The 16,056-nt window shown below is 37.4% G+C and overlaps 1 protein-coding gene across 2 annotated transcripts; it reads left to right on the top strand.

Annotated features, from left to right (window-relative positions):
• The first annotated feature begins 395 nt into the window (after positions 1-395).
• LOC107778349 (phosphatidate cytidylyltransferase 1) lies at positions 396-14,211 on the top strand. Of its 2 annotated transcripts, XM_016598594.2 has the most exons (13): positions 396-691; positions 1,609-1,754; positions 2,100-2,353; positions 7,837-7,988; positions 8,206-8,347; positions 9,464-9,620; positions 9,904-9,951; positions 10,042-10,128; positions 11,705-11,833; positions 11,933-11,989; positions 13,347-13,430; positions 13,515-13,622; positions 13,796-14,211. In XM_016598594.2, exons 2-12 carry the CDS (start codon positions 1,680-1,682, stop codon positions 13,602-13,604), a joined length of 1,275 nt encoding a protein of 424 aa, XP_016454080.1. In that variant the 5' UTR covers positions 396-691; positions 1,609-1,679; the 3' UTR covers positions 13,605-13,622; positions 13,796-14,211. The 2 variants fall into 2 exon arrangements, with proteins under 2 accessions (XP_016454080.1, XP_016454081.1); XM_016598595.2 differs by having other exon boundaries at positions 13,515-14,211.
• Positions 14,212-16,056: the final 1,845 nt, after the last annotated feature.

The raw sequence follows: 16,056 nt of genomic DNA, 5'->3' as shown, positions 1-16,056 counted from the left end.
TATTATGCTAGACCGGTATACTTTGCTGGCTCCAGTATAATATACAGGAGACTAGAGCACCGGTGCTCCAAATTCCAGTATATTATGCTGGACCGGTATATTATATTGGAACTCTAGTATATTATGCTGGAGTATTTTTCCGGATTTTGAACAATATTTTCGTTCAAATTTATCTTTACATGAAAAATGACTAAATTTCGATTACTTTTGAAACTGTGGTTATTTTTGAATGACCACTTATAAATCTGGCTATTTTTGAATTTCTCCCTATTTTAACCGTAAAATCAGCAACGCAATTACAATTTACCGGATCCAAAGGTTGGTCGGTCGAGAGACTAAGCAAAGGACAGACACATTATTCCCAAAAAATATTCTCTTATATTTTATGCTTTTTGTATTTTTTTAATTTTTCTTAAATTGCTTAATCCAATTCTAGCCGCAGAAGAAAAATTGGTTCCAGAAATTATTAATTCTAGAGCTTGTTACCTATTACTTATAAGTTGTAATAATAAAATAAATAAATAAATTAAAACTTGGGTGGTCTACATAATTCAATATTTCTGCAAAATTTTGATCTTTTGCTTATTAATACCCAGTATTTAGCCTCCAAATGCAGCCAAAAATGAGTTAACTGAGATGTGCTTTGGTGCCTTTCCTCATTCCTCACTCACAAACTTCCACTCGTCGATAGGTCCGATCTCTCCTTCTCTATTTCTCCTTTTCTTTTATTCTCTGTCTAATTTTCCTATTTATTACTGTATTCAATTGAAGCAAAAAACTTTTTTTTTTTTTTTCAATTTTTTGTTAAGATTCAGTTTTTGAAATTCGTTGCTGTGCTTATAATTAGCTTAATTAGGGTTTATTAACTTGTTTATACTTTCATTTTGACTCCCTTTTGGACTAATTTATCGTAATAATTCTTTTTTGTATTGGCAGCTATGCTTATTTAATACTTATACATGATTAGAATAGCCTTATGGATAGTTTAAATTGTTAATGATTTAAATTATTTTTGTTTGATACTCTGTTCTTTGTTGAATTCACCGACCTTTTCTAATTGCTTTATTTTCTTTTTGACGGTGGAGTTGGGTCAGCTTGCACGCACCTCGACTACTCTACTAGGTACCTGCTACCTGCCTCTAGCGCAGGTACCAGGTAACTCTGCCCATTAAAACTTAGGTAGAGGGGATGGAAATCGCCTAGTGTTTATTACCTTTGTTAGGATTTGATGAGGGTGGTGTCCGGGCCAGCATGGCGGACCTCGACTAGTCCACCGGCATGGGTGGAGCGAGGGGTGGAAAGGGTTCATTCGAACCTCCTTCGCTGAAAAATTACACTATATATACTAGGTCAAAATTATATTTTTATGTATATATAGTAAATGTCAATTCCCTTGACTTCTTTGTGTTTACTTCTCTAAATTTTGAACCCTCTTACTGAAATTTCTGGCTTCGCCACTGTCCATCGTGTACATGTTATCCGAACCATGTACCCGATATCTCTGTCCATTAAGACTTAGGCAAATGCTAATAAATCACCTAGTATTTTTTTGTCTCCGCTGAGATTTGAACCTGAGTCCTCATGTTTTTATTGTTTATTTATGTTCAGGTTGTTTTAGGTATTCATGTGTTCTTTGTAAGTTGAATTATTAGTGGGGGTAAGGACTTGATAAAGAAAGTATGCAAAACGATAGCAATTCCAGTGCCCCAGGAACGCCTTCAGGACGGATACGTCGTCGTAGAGGATCAAATGAGGTGACTTCACTTTTTTTTTATTGGTTCTTTTAATGATTTGTGCTATCTTTACTTTTATCTTTTCGCTATGAGTTTTTTGGCTATATGTTTGAGAATGAACAAGTACATTAATCAATAGATAGATAAGTAAATAGAATTGAGATGCTTTAGTGTCTCCATTTGGGATTGGAATTTTGTAAATGTTAGGACTCCAGATTTTCTTACTGTAATATTTTCTTGATAATCGAGAATTCCGCTGGTATTTAGTTTTGAAACATGGTGGATAATGAGTTTGCCCGTCTTCGCTTCTCCACTTGAATACTAAATTTTCTTAAATGTTCTTTGCCCCTCTTCCCGAAATTACAGGTTCCTCCAGAAGTTGTCAAAGCAAATGGAAACCATTTGCTTGTTAACGATCGATCCAAGTACAAATCAATGCTGATCCGTGCATATTCATCTGTGTGGATGATTGGGGGCTTTGCTTTCATCATTTACATGGGCCATCTTTATATTTGGGCCATGGTAGTAGTTATCCAAATCTTTATGGCAAAAGAATTGTTCAATCTACTTAGAAGAGCCCATGAAGACCGGCAGCTTCCTGGTTTCAGGCTATTGAATTGGTGAGTAAGATCAGTTTGATGTCACCTGGCTTGCTTGCTTTTCTCATCTTATATGTGCCATGTCAAGTGTGCATGTTCTACTTCTTTTAGGAGATCTGACAGTGGGTTGGGTTCATGTCTTACCCAACTTTTGATTAAAAATGTCATTTTCTTAAGATATTTGCTGAAACTATAGTATATAGTGTGGGTAACTGCGCAGAATCTTTTGGATCTTAATATGTTTGCTTTTCATTTATTCAAACTACTAGTCTTAGGATACGTGCGTTGCGTACACACTACCCTCCCCAGACCCCACTAAGTGAGATTATACTGGGTTGTTGTTGTTGTTTATTAGGTACATAAATATTATTGGTTGAATCTCATGTTATTATTAATTCATGTATTTAAAATATCAAATCTAATCGCATTTATAACTAAAATGTTGAATTAATATTTGTTTCAATTTGCTAAGTATAAAATTATGGCCTTTCGTTTGTAAATGAACAAAAGAAATAGAAGCAAATGAAAAGGTCATTAACGTTAAAGAAATATGCAAGTTGCACTCAATTAGGTTGTCACTTTTAAAATTCTGGACTCTTATGATTAGTTCTAGTTGAAATCTAAGTCATTTTCCTGTCTTATTAAAACCAGTCTATTTTTGCTGGGAAGATTTTTAATCTTCTCGAATTAGCTATTTGTTCAAATATATAAAAGGTAAAATTTAATTGACTTTGATGTCCTAAATATTAGGATTTCCTATATAATAGTTCAAATAAGGAAAGGTTTAATAAGCAAAATTTTGGTTAATTTAACCGTCCTAAATATTAGGAAAATAATTATATGACTATATTGTCTAGCATGAACTCTATTTTTGAAGGGTAAAAAAGGCGAACGACATTTTACTAAGGTCTTCGTGCTTTTAATATAGTATAGATATGGCATAGTCTTGAGTCGTGCAAGTATTTGATCCTCTGTTTTAAGTCATTTAGATTATAGGATTTAGAACTATTTAGAGGCATTAGCTACTCTAAGGTGCAATAGAATCCCGCCTCTATTTATATGAGACCTAACAAATGCTATGAATGGCAATTATCTGTGTCGAGCCCTTTGAAGTTCATTTTCATTAAATTAGAGCATGTGTGCTCCAGTTCTACTTTCTTGGTGGATATGTCAAATTAACTTTTGTTGAATGTGCATAAATTACGATGTTGAAAATATATTTAAGTAAATAAAAGTGTGCATCTCTAACAGTTTAAACTTTTAGATGGATTGATCACACACTTTAATATGGTATCAGGGCATATAGAGGTTATGGGTTCAATTCTCACTGTTACTATTATTAAAAAGAACTTCCACGTGCTTGGCACATGAAAAAAATCAAGCATGCATGTGAGAGATGTGTTGAAGATATAATTAAGTAAATAAAAGTGTGCTATCTTTAGCAGTTTAAACTTTTAGATGGGTTGGTCACACACCTTAATATGGTATAAGAGCAAACAGAGGTCATGGGTTCAGTTCTCATTGCCACCATTATCAAAAAGAACTTCCACGCGTTTGGCTCATGAAAAAATCAAGTCTGCATGTGAGAGGATGTTTTGAAGATATATTTTTTTGATGAAGTAATATGTTTCATTAAGAAGGCATCAAGAAGATGCAAAGTTACAAGAGGCATATGAGCTACATAAACAGAAAATAACAGGAGAACATTGTTTGCCCCAACACAAAGTCTCAATCTAGGACAAGAGAGCTAATAAAGTCCAAAAAGTGTCCTGTACTATTTATGGGGGACAACTTTGTCCAGCAAAAAAGGTTGAACAGGCATTTAGATTTGAGTAAGTGGTTTGGTGTTGAGGTGTCATCAAAGCATCTTCTATTCCTCTCGTTCCATAAACACCAAAAAATAATTGCAGGGATCATAAGCCAGATCTTCTTGATGACCTTATCAACCTCCCAAAGACTCCAGCTTATATGTGCCTCTCTCAGGGTCTGTGGCATTACCCAGCTTAGACCAAAAATACAAAAGAACATGTTCCATAGGTCTGTGGCTATTGGGCAGTGTAGAAGTATGTGATTAACTGTTTCCTGATGTCTCCTGCACAAGTAACATCTATTGATCAGCTGAAGTCCCCTTCTGCATAGGTTATCTTGCGTTAAGCATGCTTCGTGAAGGGCAATCCAGTTGAAGCATGTCACCTTCACAGGTAACTTTGTCCTCCATATCAGTTTCCAAGGCCATGAATGCAATACCTGATTCTGATTGTTAAGTTGCATGTAGCAATCTTTAACAGTATAAAGACCTTTACATCCCCATCTCATACTAACTGGAGCATTCTCATCAATGTTGTAGGCCTCTAGTCTTGCTAGCATTTCCATCAAATCTTCTATCTCCCAATCTTGAACAGATCTTCTAAGTTGCACATCCCAATTATCATTTACTCTGTTATGAGCTAGGAAGAATTCTTGTCCAAGGCAATGTTGAATAAGCTAGGATAGTCCTCCATGAGAGCAGTGTTGTTTAGCCATTTATCTTTCCAAAACTTAATATGACATCCACTGCCTGGTTTGAAATGAATATTCTGAAAGATTCATTCCCCTGTTTGCTAATATGCTTCCAGGGCCCTACTCCATGGGATGCACTGAAAGTATTGGTGCTCCAATTGTCTTTAATCCCATGTTTTGCATTAATCACCTCTTTCCATAGACTTGGTTCACATGTGCCGTATCTCCAGAGCCATTTCATTAGCAAACCTTTATTGTGCTTGTCTAGATCTCTGACCCCCAATCCACCTTTGCATTTAGGTTGCAATACCTTATCCCATTTAATCAAATGATACTTGTGAGAATTGCTATTTCCTTCCCATAGAAAGTCCCTTCTGATCTTGTCCAGCCTTTTAAGTACCTTTTTAGGGATGAGAAACAGTGACATGACATAGGTGGGTAAGCTGTCAAGCACACTACTGATGAGAGTGAGTCTTCCTCCCATAGAGAGGTATTGTTGTTGCCATGAAGCCAGTCTTTTCTCAAAATTCTCCACTACACCATTCCAGATATCACAACTTTTGAATTCAGCTCCCAGTGGAAGCCCCAATTGGCTTCCAAATAGGTGGTAGGCAATGACCCTATACTGCAACCGATGATCCCTGCCAACTCCTCAATGTTGCTCACCGATTGACCGGATATATAATACTTTTCTGCTTGTTGATGTGAAGTCCTGACAATGCTTCGAATAGCTGGAGTGTAAAATTCAAGTACAAGATTTGGACGCTATCTGCCTCACAGAAGATCAGTGTGTCATCGACGTATAATAAATGGGAGATAGTGACTGAGTTTCCAGTGTTTGTGCCTACACTGAATCCTTGGATCCATTGCATTTGTCTGGCTTTTTCCATTATTTTACTTAAACCCTCCATGGCTAGTATGAATAGGAAGGGGGAAAGAGGATCCCCTTGCCTAATTCCTTTCTGCGGTGAAAAGAAACCAACAGGACCTCTATTGATTAAGACTGAGTACTTGACCGTAGAGATACTATATCTGATCCACTTTAACCATTTGTCTCCAAACCCCATTGTCCTCAAAATAGATAGCAAGCAAGACCAATTTAATTGATCAAATGCCTTTTCTATATCCAGTTTACACATAACACCAGGTGTGTCAGTTTTAAGCCTCTAATCCAACACTTCATTAGCTATGAGAGTTGCATCAGTAATCTGTCTGTGTTTAATGAAAGCATTTTGATGAGAAGAAACCAGCTTTCCAATAACCTTTTTCAGTCTTTCTGCCAACACCTTGGCCACAATCTTATAAATACTACCAATAAAGCTTATTGGTCTGTAATCCCTAAGCTCAATAGCTCCCTTCTTCTTAGGTATCAAGGCAATGAAAGAGGCATTGCATGATCTCTTCATGTAATAGTGCTGGTGAAAATGATTTAGTGTTGCCATAATCTCTGGTTTGATGAAATCCCATGACTTCTGAAAGAAGGCCATGGTAAAGCCATCTGGACCTGGGGCTTTATTTGTGGCACATGATTGAATGATAGCATAAACTTCATCTTCCTCAAAACCTTTTTCAAGCAGCTCACTTTCCTCCTCTGATAGTCTGACAACATCTTCAAAGTTGGAGGATGGTCTCCACTCTTCCTTTTCTGTGTATAGAGATTGGTAATAGTTTAATATCTCCCCTTTGATCAATTCTTTATCTTTTGTAATCTCATTGTTTATCTTGAGCTTGTCTATTGAGTTGCATCTCCTATGAGAGTTGGCCAACGTTTGAAAGTATTTAGTGTTCCTGTCCCCTTCTTTTAACCATAAGCATCTAGATTTTTGCCTCCAAGAAATTTCTTCAGCTTTAGCAATCTCTTCCAACTCCATTCTTAGAGTCAGAAACCTTTGTTTTTCCGCTTGAGTTGGAGCTTTGCTTTCAGCTGCTTGTTCTAAGGCTAAGAGTTCATCAAAAGCCCTGCTTCTCTTAGTGTCTAACATGCCATAAACTTCTTTGTTCCACTTGGAGATGTCCTTCTTCAAGCTCCTCAACTTCTGAATTAGCACAAAGTCTGGGTTGCCACTTATTGTGTAATTTTGCCCCCACCCTTTCACCATATCAATAATCCTTCTCTTTGAAGCCACATGTTTTCAAATTTAAAGTAAGATGTTGAATCCCATTCTCCACTTTCTAGCAATAAAGGTTTGTGATCTGAGATGACTCTTGGAAGTGCTAGTTGCTTGATGGCTCTAAAACTTTCATTCCATTTTGTGGAAACCAAGAACCTGTCAATTCTTGAGGCTGGGAAAATATCCTCCCCTCTTGACCAGGTGTATTGTGCTCCATGTAATGGCAAATCCATTAGCTGTAGGTCCTCAATTGCTTCTGAGAAACATCTCATAGCTTTGGTCCTTCTATAACAGTTCAATCTTTCAGATTCATACATACATACATTAAAATCCCCTCCAACAACCCATTGTTCCTCCCAAATACCTGACTGATCCCAATTCCTGCTAAAATTCTTCCCTTTCAGCATTGGAGTGAGGACCATAAACACCTGTAAACCCCCATCTGAAGTCTTCGTGGAGGCTTTCAAGAAAGCAAGTATTAGTGAAGCACCCCTGGTGAGAGTCAATAAAAGTTTGCTAGCTCTAGTTTGTTAAACTTTTAGATGAGCTGGTCACACTTAAACATTCAACATACAACATTGGTGCAACGTGATTACAGACAAATTCCTGTATAAAATATGATTACAAGAGGAAAGTATTGGTGCTACGTGACTACAAGAGGAAAATGACATTGACTAACTAAATTATTGAACTATGAAAACGTCGTTTGTTTGGTTCATACTCCCTTTGTCAATTAATTGCGCAACTTTGTTTTTGGTTGCAAAATATTATCCATTTGATATACAGTTGAACATTGTAGCTGATTCTATTCTGAAGCTTGGCACTAATTATCATATTACCATGGTGTTGTCGACCATTCTTTCTGACTTTGCTAAATTCCAACTTTGTTTCCAGGCACTTCTTCTTCACAGCTATGCTGTTTGTATATGGCCGCATGCTAAGCCAGAGGCTTGTCAACACAGTTACGTTAGACAAAGTCCTGTACAAGCTTGTCAGCAAATTTGTTAAGTATCACATGGTCACGTGTTATTTCTTCTATATCGCAGGTTTGTTCTATCTGTTTAAGCATGTCCTTTCATGCAGTGTTTGAATCTCGAAAGGATTTTGCAGTTTAACAATACCCAAGATGTGAAATAATAAGTTCTTTAGTATACTGCTGTCCTGGGGTGCCATTTTTCATGCCTTGTGTTGTTATAATACATGCTCATCTTCTGCTGATTGTTGAGGAATTTTACTGAAGTGCTCCCTCTCCTTTGGAATCAGGTTTCATGTGGTTCATTCTAACACTGAAGAAGAAGATGTACAAGTATCAATTTAGCCAGTATGCATGGACACATATGATTCTAATTGTGGTGTTTACGCAATCTGCTTTCACTGTTGCCAATATTTTTGAGGGAATTTTCTGGTAAGACACCTTCAGTTTCATAGATATTATATTTTCTTCCTCCATCCACCATAGGTAATAGTGGTTTGGGATGAACTTAAATGGAGTGACATGAATAGTGTGGATTCATATAGCCGACCACAACTTGTTAGCGGTCGAGGTGTACTTGTTGCATCCACCTCAAATAGAGAAAGAAATTGTTTTATTCACTGATAAACCAACCTACCATAACTACCCTAGTCTACCGGCCTGCCCTCTTGTATTTTTTGGAGATTTGTATCTGCTTTGTCTCGGAAACTAATCATTGTGTCCAAGCTTCAAGTATTATTCTCTTTCCTATTGGTGAATGTATCTAGTAGAAATGCTTGGAGGTATCTTTTAGTTCTTGGGGAACATAATGTTTTTTATGTTGTCTGCCAACCTACCGCAACTCTCCTCCTCTATCCTAGCTTGGGACCGGCAATGTGAGCCAGCTTACACATGCGGAGTATGGTGAGTAAAGGTGTTAAAATGGGACGGGGTAGACCTAAAATCACATGGAAAGAAGTTGCCTCGAAAGAACTGTAAATTCTTGAAACCATGCAAACTTAGGCACTTAGCTAAAGATAGGACACAACGGAAGAAAAGATCCGCATAGAGCGATATTTACTAGTTGGGAATAAGTTTTAATCTTGTTAGAGAACTTCTAATATATTATTATTGTTAGTAATATTATTTATGCATATTTAACTTAATTTTTCACTTCTATTTTATTTGGTATGATGATGACATGATTTGAGCTTAAATGGAGAAGTAAGGATTCATATAACCTCTCAACTTTTTTGGGACTGAGTAGTAGGAATATTATTGTTAGTACTATTATTTATGCATATTTAACTTAATTTTTCACATCTATTTTATTTGGTATGATGATGACATGAGTTGAGCTTAAATGGAGAAGTAAGAATTCATATAGCCTCCCAACTTCTTTTGGGACTGAGTAGTAGTCTTTTGTTGTTATTGCTTACCCATTGTCCCATGTTTGTATTACTCTCCTCCTTTTTGTTTTATTTATCTTCTTTTTCTTTTTTGTAAATTGAACATGCAACAAATTGAACATGAATATAGAACTTCAAATAGAGATTCATTGTAATGCAGGTTCCTGCTTCCAGCTTCTCTCATCGTGATCAATGATATAGCTGCTTATTTTTTCGGATTCTTCTTCGGACGAACTCCTTTGATCAAATTGTCCCCTAAGAAAACTTGGGAAGGCTTCATTGGAGCATCTGTTACAACCATTATCTCTGCCTTTCTGGTAACTGTTATTTGGTGCAAAAGCAATGTGTAGTGCACATTGGTCTTTCCTTCAGTTTGGAATGTTTGCATGATGGGGCTATTTTCTTTATCCTATTTTTATGTGGTTATGCCACCTTCTCATGTCAGACTCGTCAAAATGCTCATGCTTAAATTGTGTCGCTTTTATGTATGTTTATAGCAATACACTGAATGATTTTTCTTCTGAACAGTGTTTGAGAAGGGTATATGGTTTTCTTTTTCTTTTTGTAGATTTTCTAATCATTGTTTGTTGTTTTTTTCAGCTTGCGAATATGTTTGGTCGTTTCCAGTGGCTGACATGCCCTAGGAAGGTAATATTTCCGGGTAAAGTTTCTCCCAATTTGCTTGGGAGACTAGCTGCTCAGTTTCGAAAAGCGTAACTTCCATATTTTGTGATGCAGGACCTATCGACTGGTTGGCTTGATTGTGATCCTGGCCCACTGTTTAAACCAGAATATTTTACTTTACCAGAATGGTTTCCTGCATGGGTAACTTTTCTGTCAGCCCTGGAAACTTAAAGTTGCATTTTTGTGTGCTCTTCCAATGCTATTACACCCTGTTCTGTCGCAGAAGCTTTTCTTTTAATCATCTCGAGCGTGCGTTTGCTTTGCTCATCTCTGTTACTCTTTAGGAGACATCCACCCTTTTCCCCTTTTTCCCTGTGAATTTGTTCTCGAAACTAGATATGAATTTGCAATAAGATGTGTTTGTGATTATGTGTGTGCGTGCGCGTACACACACATACATATACTATGCATTGTTTTGAATTGCAGTTATAAATTGCTTAAGCGATGAGTTCCGTTGTTTTAGAAGGTGTTTTTGTTTTACCTAATTTTATGAATCTACTTTGACTAATGTTGCAAAATCAATATTTCTATATCTGACAAGCAATTATTTGAGGATATACTTTTAAAGTATTTAACTGAGTAGATCAGAATTCAAATCCCAATAGAGACAAAATGTTAGGTTCTTCCCATCTGCCTAGACTTTGATTGGCAGAGTTACGCGGTACTTGTGTTGGTGGGAAAGTAGCAGGAGAGCTGTCAAAATGGGCTAGCGCAGCCCAACCCTCACATGCCATGGAATTTGATGGGCTAGGAAGGGCGGGTCCCACTTTCAAAAGGGCCTTAAAATAACCAGCCTAACCCAGCCCGCTTAGCCCTAGGCGGGCTGCAGGCTAGGATGGGCCAACCTTTCATTTATTTCAAATCTTTTTTTTTTGTAAGGATTTTTATAATCTATATTCAAACCTAGAATTCTATGAATTTGTTAACATTTCTAACATATGATGATGTGCAAGTAAGTAAAAATTGCAAAAGCATAAATTCTTAAAAGACAAAACCATGAAACAATTATGTTTGCTTAAAACAATTGTGTGTTCTGGAGTTCTGTTGATTTTAGCAATGGTTGATTTGGTTTTAGGAGAATTATTTTGGGCTTTTCTTAGATTGCTTTTGCTTTGTTTAAAAGAAAACTGTTTTACAACACAACAAATGGGGTAGGCATGTTAACTTTGTGAATGATTTGAAAGTATTCACCAGATACTAATGCGATTAATATAATTTTGATACTTCTAATTAGGGGTGGCAAACGGGCGGGTCAGATATGGGATGGGTCAAAAGCTAGTAATGAAAAACGGATCAATTATCCGACCTGACCCATATTTAATACGGATAAAAAACGGGTTAACCGGCGGATAATATGGGTAACCATGAATTTTTGCATATATATGATCACTTTTGGGAGAATTCTTAGTCTCCCTAACTTGAGGAACCCCCAATTTGAGGCTTTACAAATGTAAAGGTTAAACCTATTAGTTATCCATTTTCTAAATGGATAATATGGTTCTTATCCATATTTGACCCGTTTTTACAAAGTTCATTATCCAACACATTTTTAGTGGATAATATGGGTGGTTAACTGTTTTCTTTTAACCATTTTACCACCACTACGTCTAATACTCTACTTGAGATTATCAAGTGATTTGTACTGAATTAGAAAAGTTAGCTTTTTTCAGCCAATAGCATAATAAACTGAAGTTATCTTTGATTCTTATTTCTGCAGTTTCTTTCGAGAGAGATTGCTGTTTTGCCTGTACAATGGCATGCTTTATTGCTTGGCTTGTTTGCATCTATTATAGCTCCTTTTGGAGGCTTTTTTGCTAGTGGCTTTAAGAGAGCCTTCAAGATCAAGGTACGATATTCACTATTGTTGTCTTAATTTCTAGATGCCTTACTAGGTCCTTACCGTTACCAATGAATAATATGATTTCTATCCTTCTATTCGCTGTAGGATTTTGGTGATAGTATACCTGGACATGGCGGTATGACAGATAGAATGGACTGTCAGGTGAGCTACCATTAAATATGGATTCTGATCTTTTGTATGGACAGGTATTATTGACATTAAAGGATCCTTTTTGGCAGATTGACATGTCTGGGCTATAAAATTGTCCTCCGCTATTCTCTTGCCCTGACTTCATGAAATAATATAGAATATAAGTTAATTCAAAAAAAATTTATGTTCTGTCCAAGATAAAGGGTCGCGAATCTTCGAAACATGCAATTCTAGCTTGATGGATCCAAAGATGCAGAATTGCTTGGCTTCCAATTGTATCGTCTTCCTGAACTGTTAAATTCGAAAATTTGACTTTTATTTAAAATACGTGATAAATTTTCAATACTTGCATTAATATTTTTTTTCTGATTTCCACTTGTCCCCTAAATTAGGAATTAGGATAGTCTGTAAAAGAATCTACCAAATTATTAGTTGGTGATTTAATATCCTGACTCGTATAAAATACTCCCTCCAGTCCACAATAAGTGGCCAATTTGCCTTTTTTATTTTGGTCCAAAATAAGTGTCCATTTATATAATCAAGAAAAAATTCAATTTATTTTTACAAAATTGCCCTTATGTACATATTCCTAAAATGTTTTCTTACTCCTCACATTAAACATTTAATTAAGGGTAGTTTAGTCATACTAGGTATTTTTGTATAGAATTTAGTATTTTCTTAATGGGCGTGCCCAAAGCAAATTGGTCACTTATTATGGACCGGAGGGAGTATTGTAAAATCCAGTGTCAAGCCTTTTCATTATGATGCTGAACCTCCTCGTGGAAGGAGTGTAGTTTTTAGTAGAGATAAAGAGAGGCAGGCATCTTTTACTTTTTTGTTTTATGTTTTATGTGGAAGCTGGTGTGGACACATTATGTGTTGAACAGAAGCAAAGCCTCAGTATGGTTGGCGTAATACCCCTTAAACATTAAAACATGTTGACTTGGGGAGGAATGCATTTACTAGTAATATCATTCGTAATTGCTTGTATCCCAAGATCTCTCTTGTTCATAGATCTAGAAACCAAATAAATATCCATTTCTCATTAGGTCTATTTATCAATAGAAAAACCTGGATAACGTAATGGATCTATAAAGAACCGACACTTGAAGGGTGTAAGTGTGTAACCAATGAAAGGTTCTTACCCTGTTCCCGACAAATAATAATTTAGCTGGTTCAGCCTAAGAGATGATGCATACTGATTTCGACCTCTTACCATTGTTACTAGAATTATTATTTTCAGTATTCTGTCTTGTGCTTCACCTTTCCCTCTTGTATAACGTCCCTCCCTCAGCAGTTTTACTTTGTAGTTCTAATCTGAATTACTGAGATTGTGAATCTCTTTTCATGACGAGTTACGTTTGTGCAGATGGTGATGGCTGTGTTTGCATATATCTATCATCAGTCCTTTGTTGTGCCACAGAACTTGTCAATTGAGATGATCTTGGATCAGGTAGGTTTCCCAAGCTCACATACCAACAATGTCTCGATGAAATATAAATCTTAGTGCTAAATGTTCTTTTATGCAACGGTGTAGATAATACTGAACCTCACATTTGAGGAGCAGCTAGCTGTGTACTCTAAACTCGGGCAGATCATCCAGGAGAGGACGTTTGGAGAATCTTGAGCATTTCAGATAATCGATGTACGAGTGATTTAGCCTTTAGATAAGAATATCTTGTATATCTTCTCCCCTTTTGTTTACGTAGGTTTCCCACTGGCCTTGACTTTTCACAAGCTGTACAGTGCTTGCTTCTCCTCTTTCTTCATTTAGTTGTTTCGATAGTTCAGTGAATCTGTATCTTCCCCAAATAATAGGCACGACGAAGCATCATTTGTGAAAATTCCTGCGCCGATCAGGAAAGTGAGCCAATCCAAACCTTATTGATCTTGTTTCTGTGAGGATTGACAAGGCTAAATCTGCTGGTTGAAGAGAGCACGGAATCATCCGAAAGGGGAAGTTTCATTTTAAGTCATCTACGACGACGTTCTAAAGATTGCTTTGACAGAAGAAATGCAATGCATGTTAGAGTGTGGAGTTTGAATTAATGGTAAAATTTCCCTTATTACTCAGGAGTTTGGTGTAATTGGCAGTTTTTGCATAGTGTCACTGTTTATTTAGTATTTGCTTCTACTGGAATTGCTACTAATTTTTGTAAAACAGTTCCACAAGGTTTTTTCCCAGACTATATTTGATACGCTGTAGGCATTGTGTTACTGATATAATCTTTCCATACTTAGTGCAATGTTTAGTTAGTATCCGTGTAAAGTTCTTCCGACGAACTGACTGCCACGCGCGGAACCTTCCGGCGACCTAAAAGCCACGCGCCGGGAGCGTGAGCCCTTTTCCGGCAGGGTTTCAAAAAATTTCTTTTGGACTGCTTACCCTACTGACAATTCCGACCAGATCTGTAAAATTTTTTCAGATTTCCGACGATTTTTATTTTTCCGGGGTGCGGGGAACCTCTGTTTTAGTCCAGATTTCAGTATCTTCTACATCAACAGCTCAACTGTGATTACCAGCAAACACTCCTTATCATTTCCATAACCTGAACAGCTGGGTGGTACAATATGGGAGACAACCGGATTTATTTCAACGCAGGATTCAAATCTTTTGACATCACCAGATGGAATTCCAACAAAGATGTATGGTTCGAATGGGTGGAGAGAAGCCGCAACATGATGAGACGTTCATCCATGGGCAGAAAAGCAATGTAATGGATTTGTTTTGTACTTAAAGAAGCGTCGACAGATCAAATGAATTTAGTGAAGCGATGGAAGTACAAGGAATATATGACAGAACATTTCTGTACCAGGAAATTCAACGTTCATGGAAGATACATGAGCATTCTGTCACTAAAGGGAGAAGGGAGGTCTGTTATTATAATTCCAGAGTTAGATGTGAATGCAGGTTGGAAAGACATAGCAGCTAAGATAGAAAGATTCATACATCAGACCCCCAAAATGAATCCCACAGTCCCACCTAGAATCACTGTGGACAACTACCCTTACGTCAAAGCAATCAAGGAGAGTAAATGGCAATCCAATACCCTTCGAGAGGCAAAGGTCAGCATAAACAATGGAGATATCTCTGTTGTAGAACCGACGGGAAGCGAGGATTCCAGTCTACTAAAAAGATGCATTGTCGGGTTTTTTGGGAAAGAAATCAACGAAAGACCCACTTTAGCAGACATAAGGCGATGAGCTAGTGCGTCATGGAACAAAGCATATGGAGTAACAACAACAACCCAGTATAATCTCACAAGTGGGGTCTGGGGAGGGTAATATGTACGCAAACCTTACCCCTACCCCGAAGGGTAGAGAGGCTGTTTCCAGGAGGCCATCGGCTCAAAAAAGCAACAGGAGACGATATATTAGTACCATAAAAATGCATAATAAAATAACAGCAATATAGGAGATATGAAATACAGAATACGAAATACGAAATAGATGGCTGGTATAGTAAAAACTAGCAGGTAAAGCCCTGCATCAATAGACGAGCAATGACATTCTTAGTCTAACTCCTAACTGGCTAGTCTCACTCTATTGTGCTGTAGAAATATTCACAATTTTCCCCTAACCTACAACCTTATGCTCGACCTCCATAATTCCCTGTCAAGGGCCATGTCCTCAGTAATTCTAAGTCGCGTCATGTCCTGTCTGATCACCTCTCCCCAATACTTCTTAGGTCGCCCTCTACCTCTCCGCGTGCCCACTACAGCCAGTCGCTCACACCTCCTCACCGGTGCATCAGTGCTCCTCCTCTGAATGTGCCCGAACCATCTGAGTCTTACTTCCCGCATTTTGTCCTCCATGGGGGCCACACCCACCTTCTCTCGAATATCTTCATTCCTAATCTTATCCATCCTTGTATGCCCGCACATCCACCTCAACATCCTCATCTCTGCTACTTTCATCTTCTGGATGTGTGAGTTCTTTACCGGCCAACATTCAGTTCCATATAACATGGCAGGCCTAACCACTGCTCTATAAAACTTACCTTTTAGTAACGGTGGCACTTTCTTGTCACACAAAACTCCCGACGCTAACCTCCACTTCATCCACCCCACCCCTATACG

Source organism: Nicotiana tabacum, chromosome 21 (genome assembly GCF_000715075.1).
Source record: "Nicotiana tabacum cultivar K326 chromosome 21, ASM71507v2, whole genome shotgun sequence".
Taxonomy (NCBI): Eukaryota; Viridiplantae; Streptophyta; class Magnoliopsida; order Solanales; family Solanaceae; genus Nicotiana; species Nicotiana tabacum.
This window is presented reverse-complemented; position numbering and strand designations above follow the sequence as displayed.

Excerpts from the sequence above, each read along its gene's own strand:
- LOC107778349 (XM_016598594.2), top strand. The coding sequence starts at position 1,680 with ATGCAAAACGATAGCAATTCCAGTGCCCCAGGAACGCCTTCAGGACGG. Across the intron at positions 1,755-2,099 it reads GTCGTAGAGGATCAAATGAG|GTTCCTCCAGAAGTTGTCAA; the intron begins GTGACTTCACTT and ends CCGAAATTACAG. Across the intron at positions 11,990-13,346 it reads CAGATAGAATGGACTGTCAG|ATGGTGATGGCTGTGTTTGC; the intron begins GTGAGCTACCAT and ends ACGTTTGTGCAG.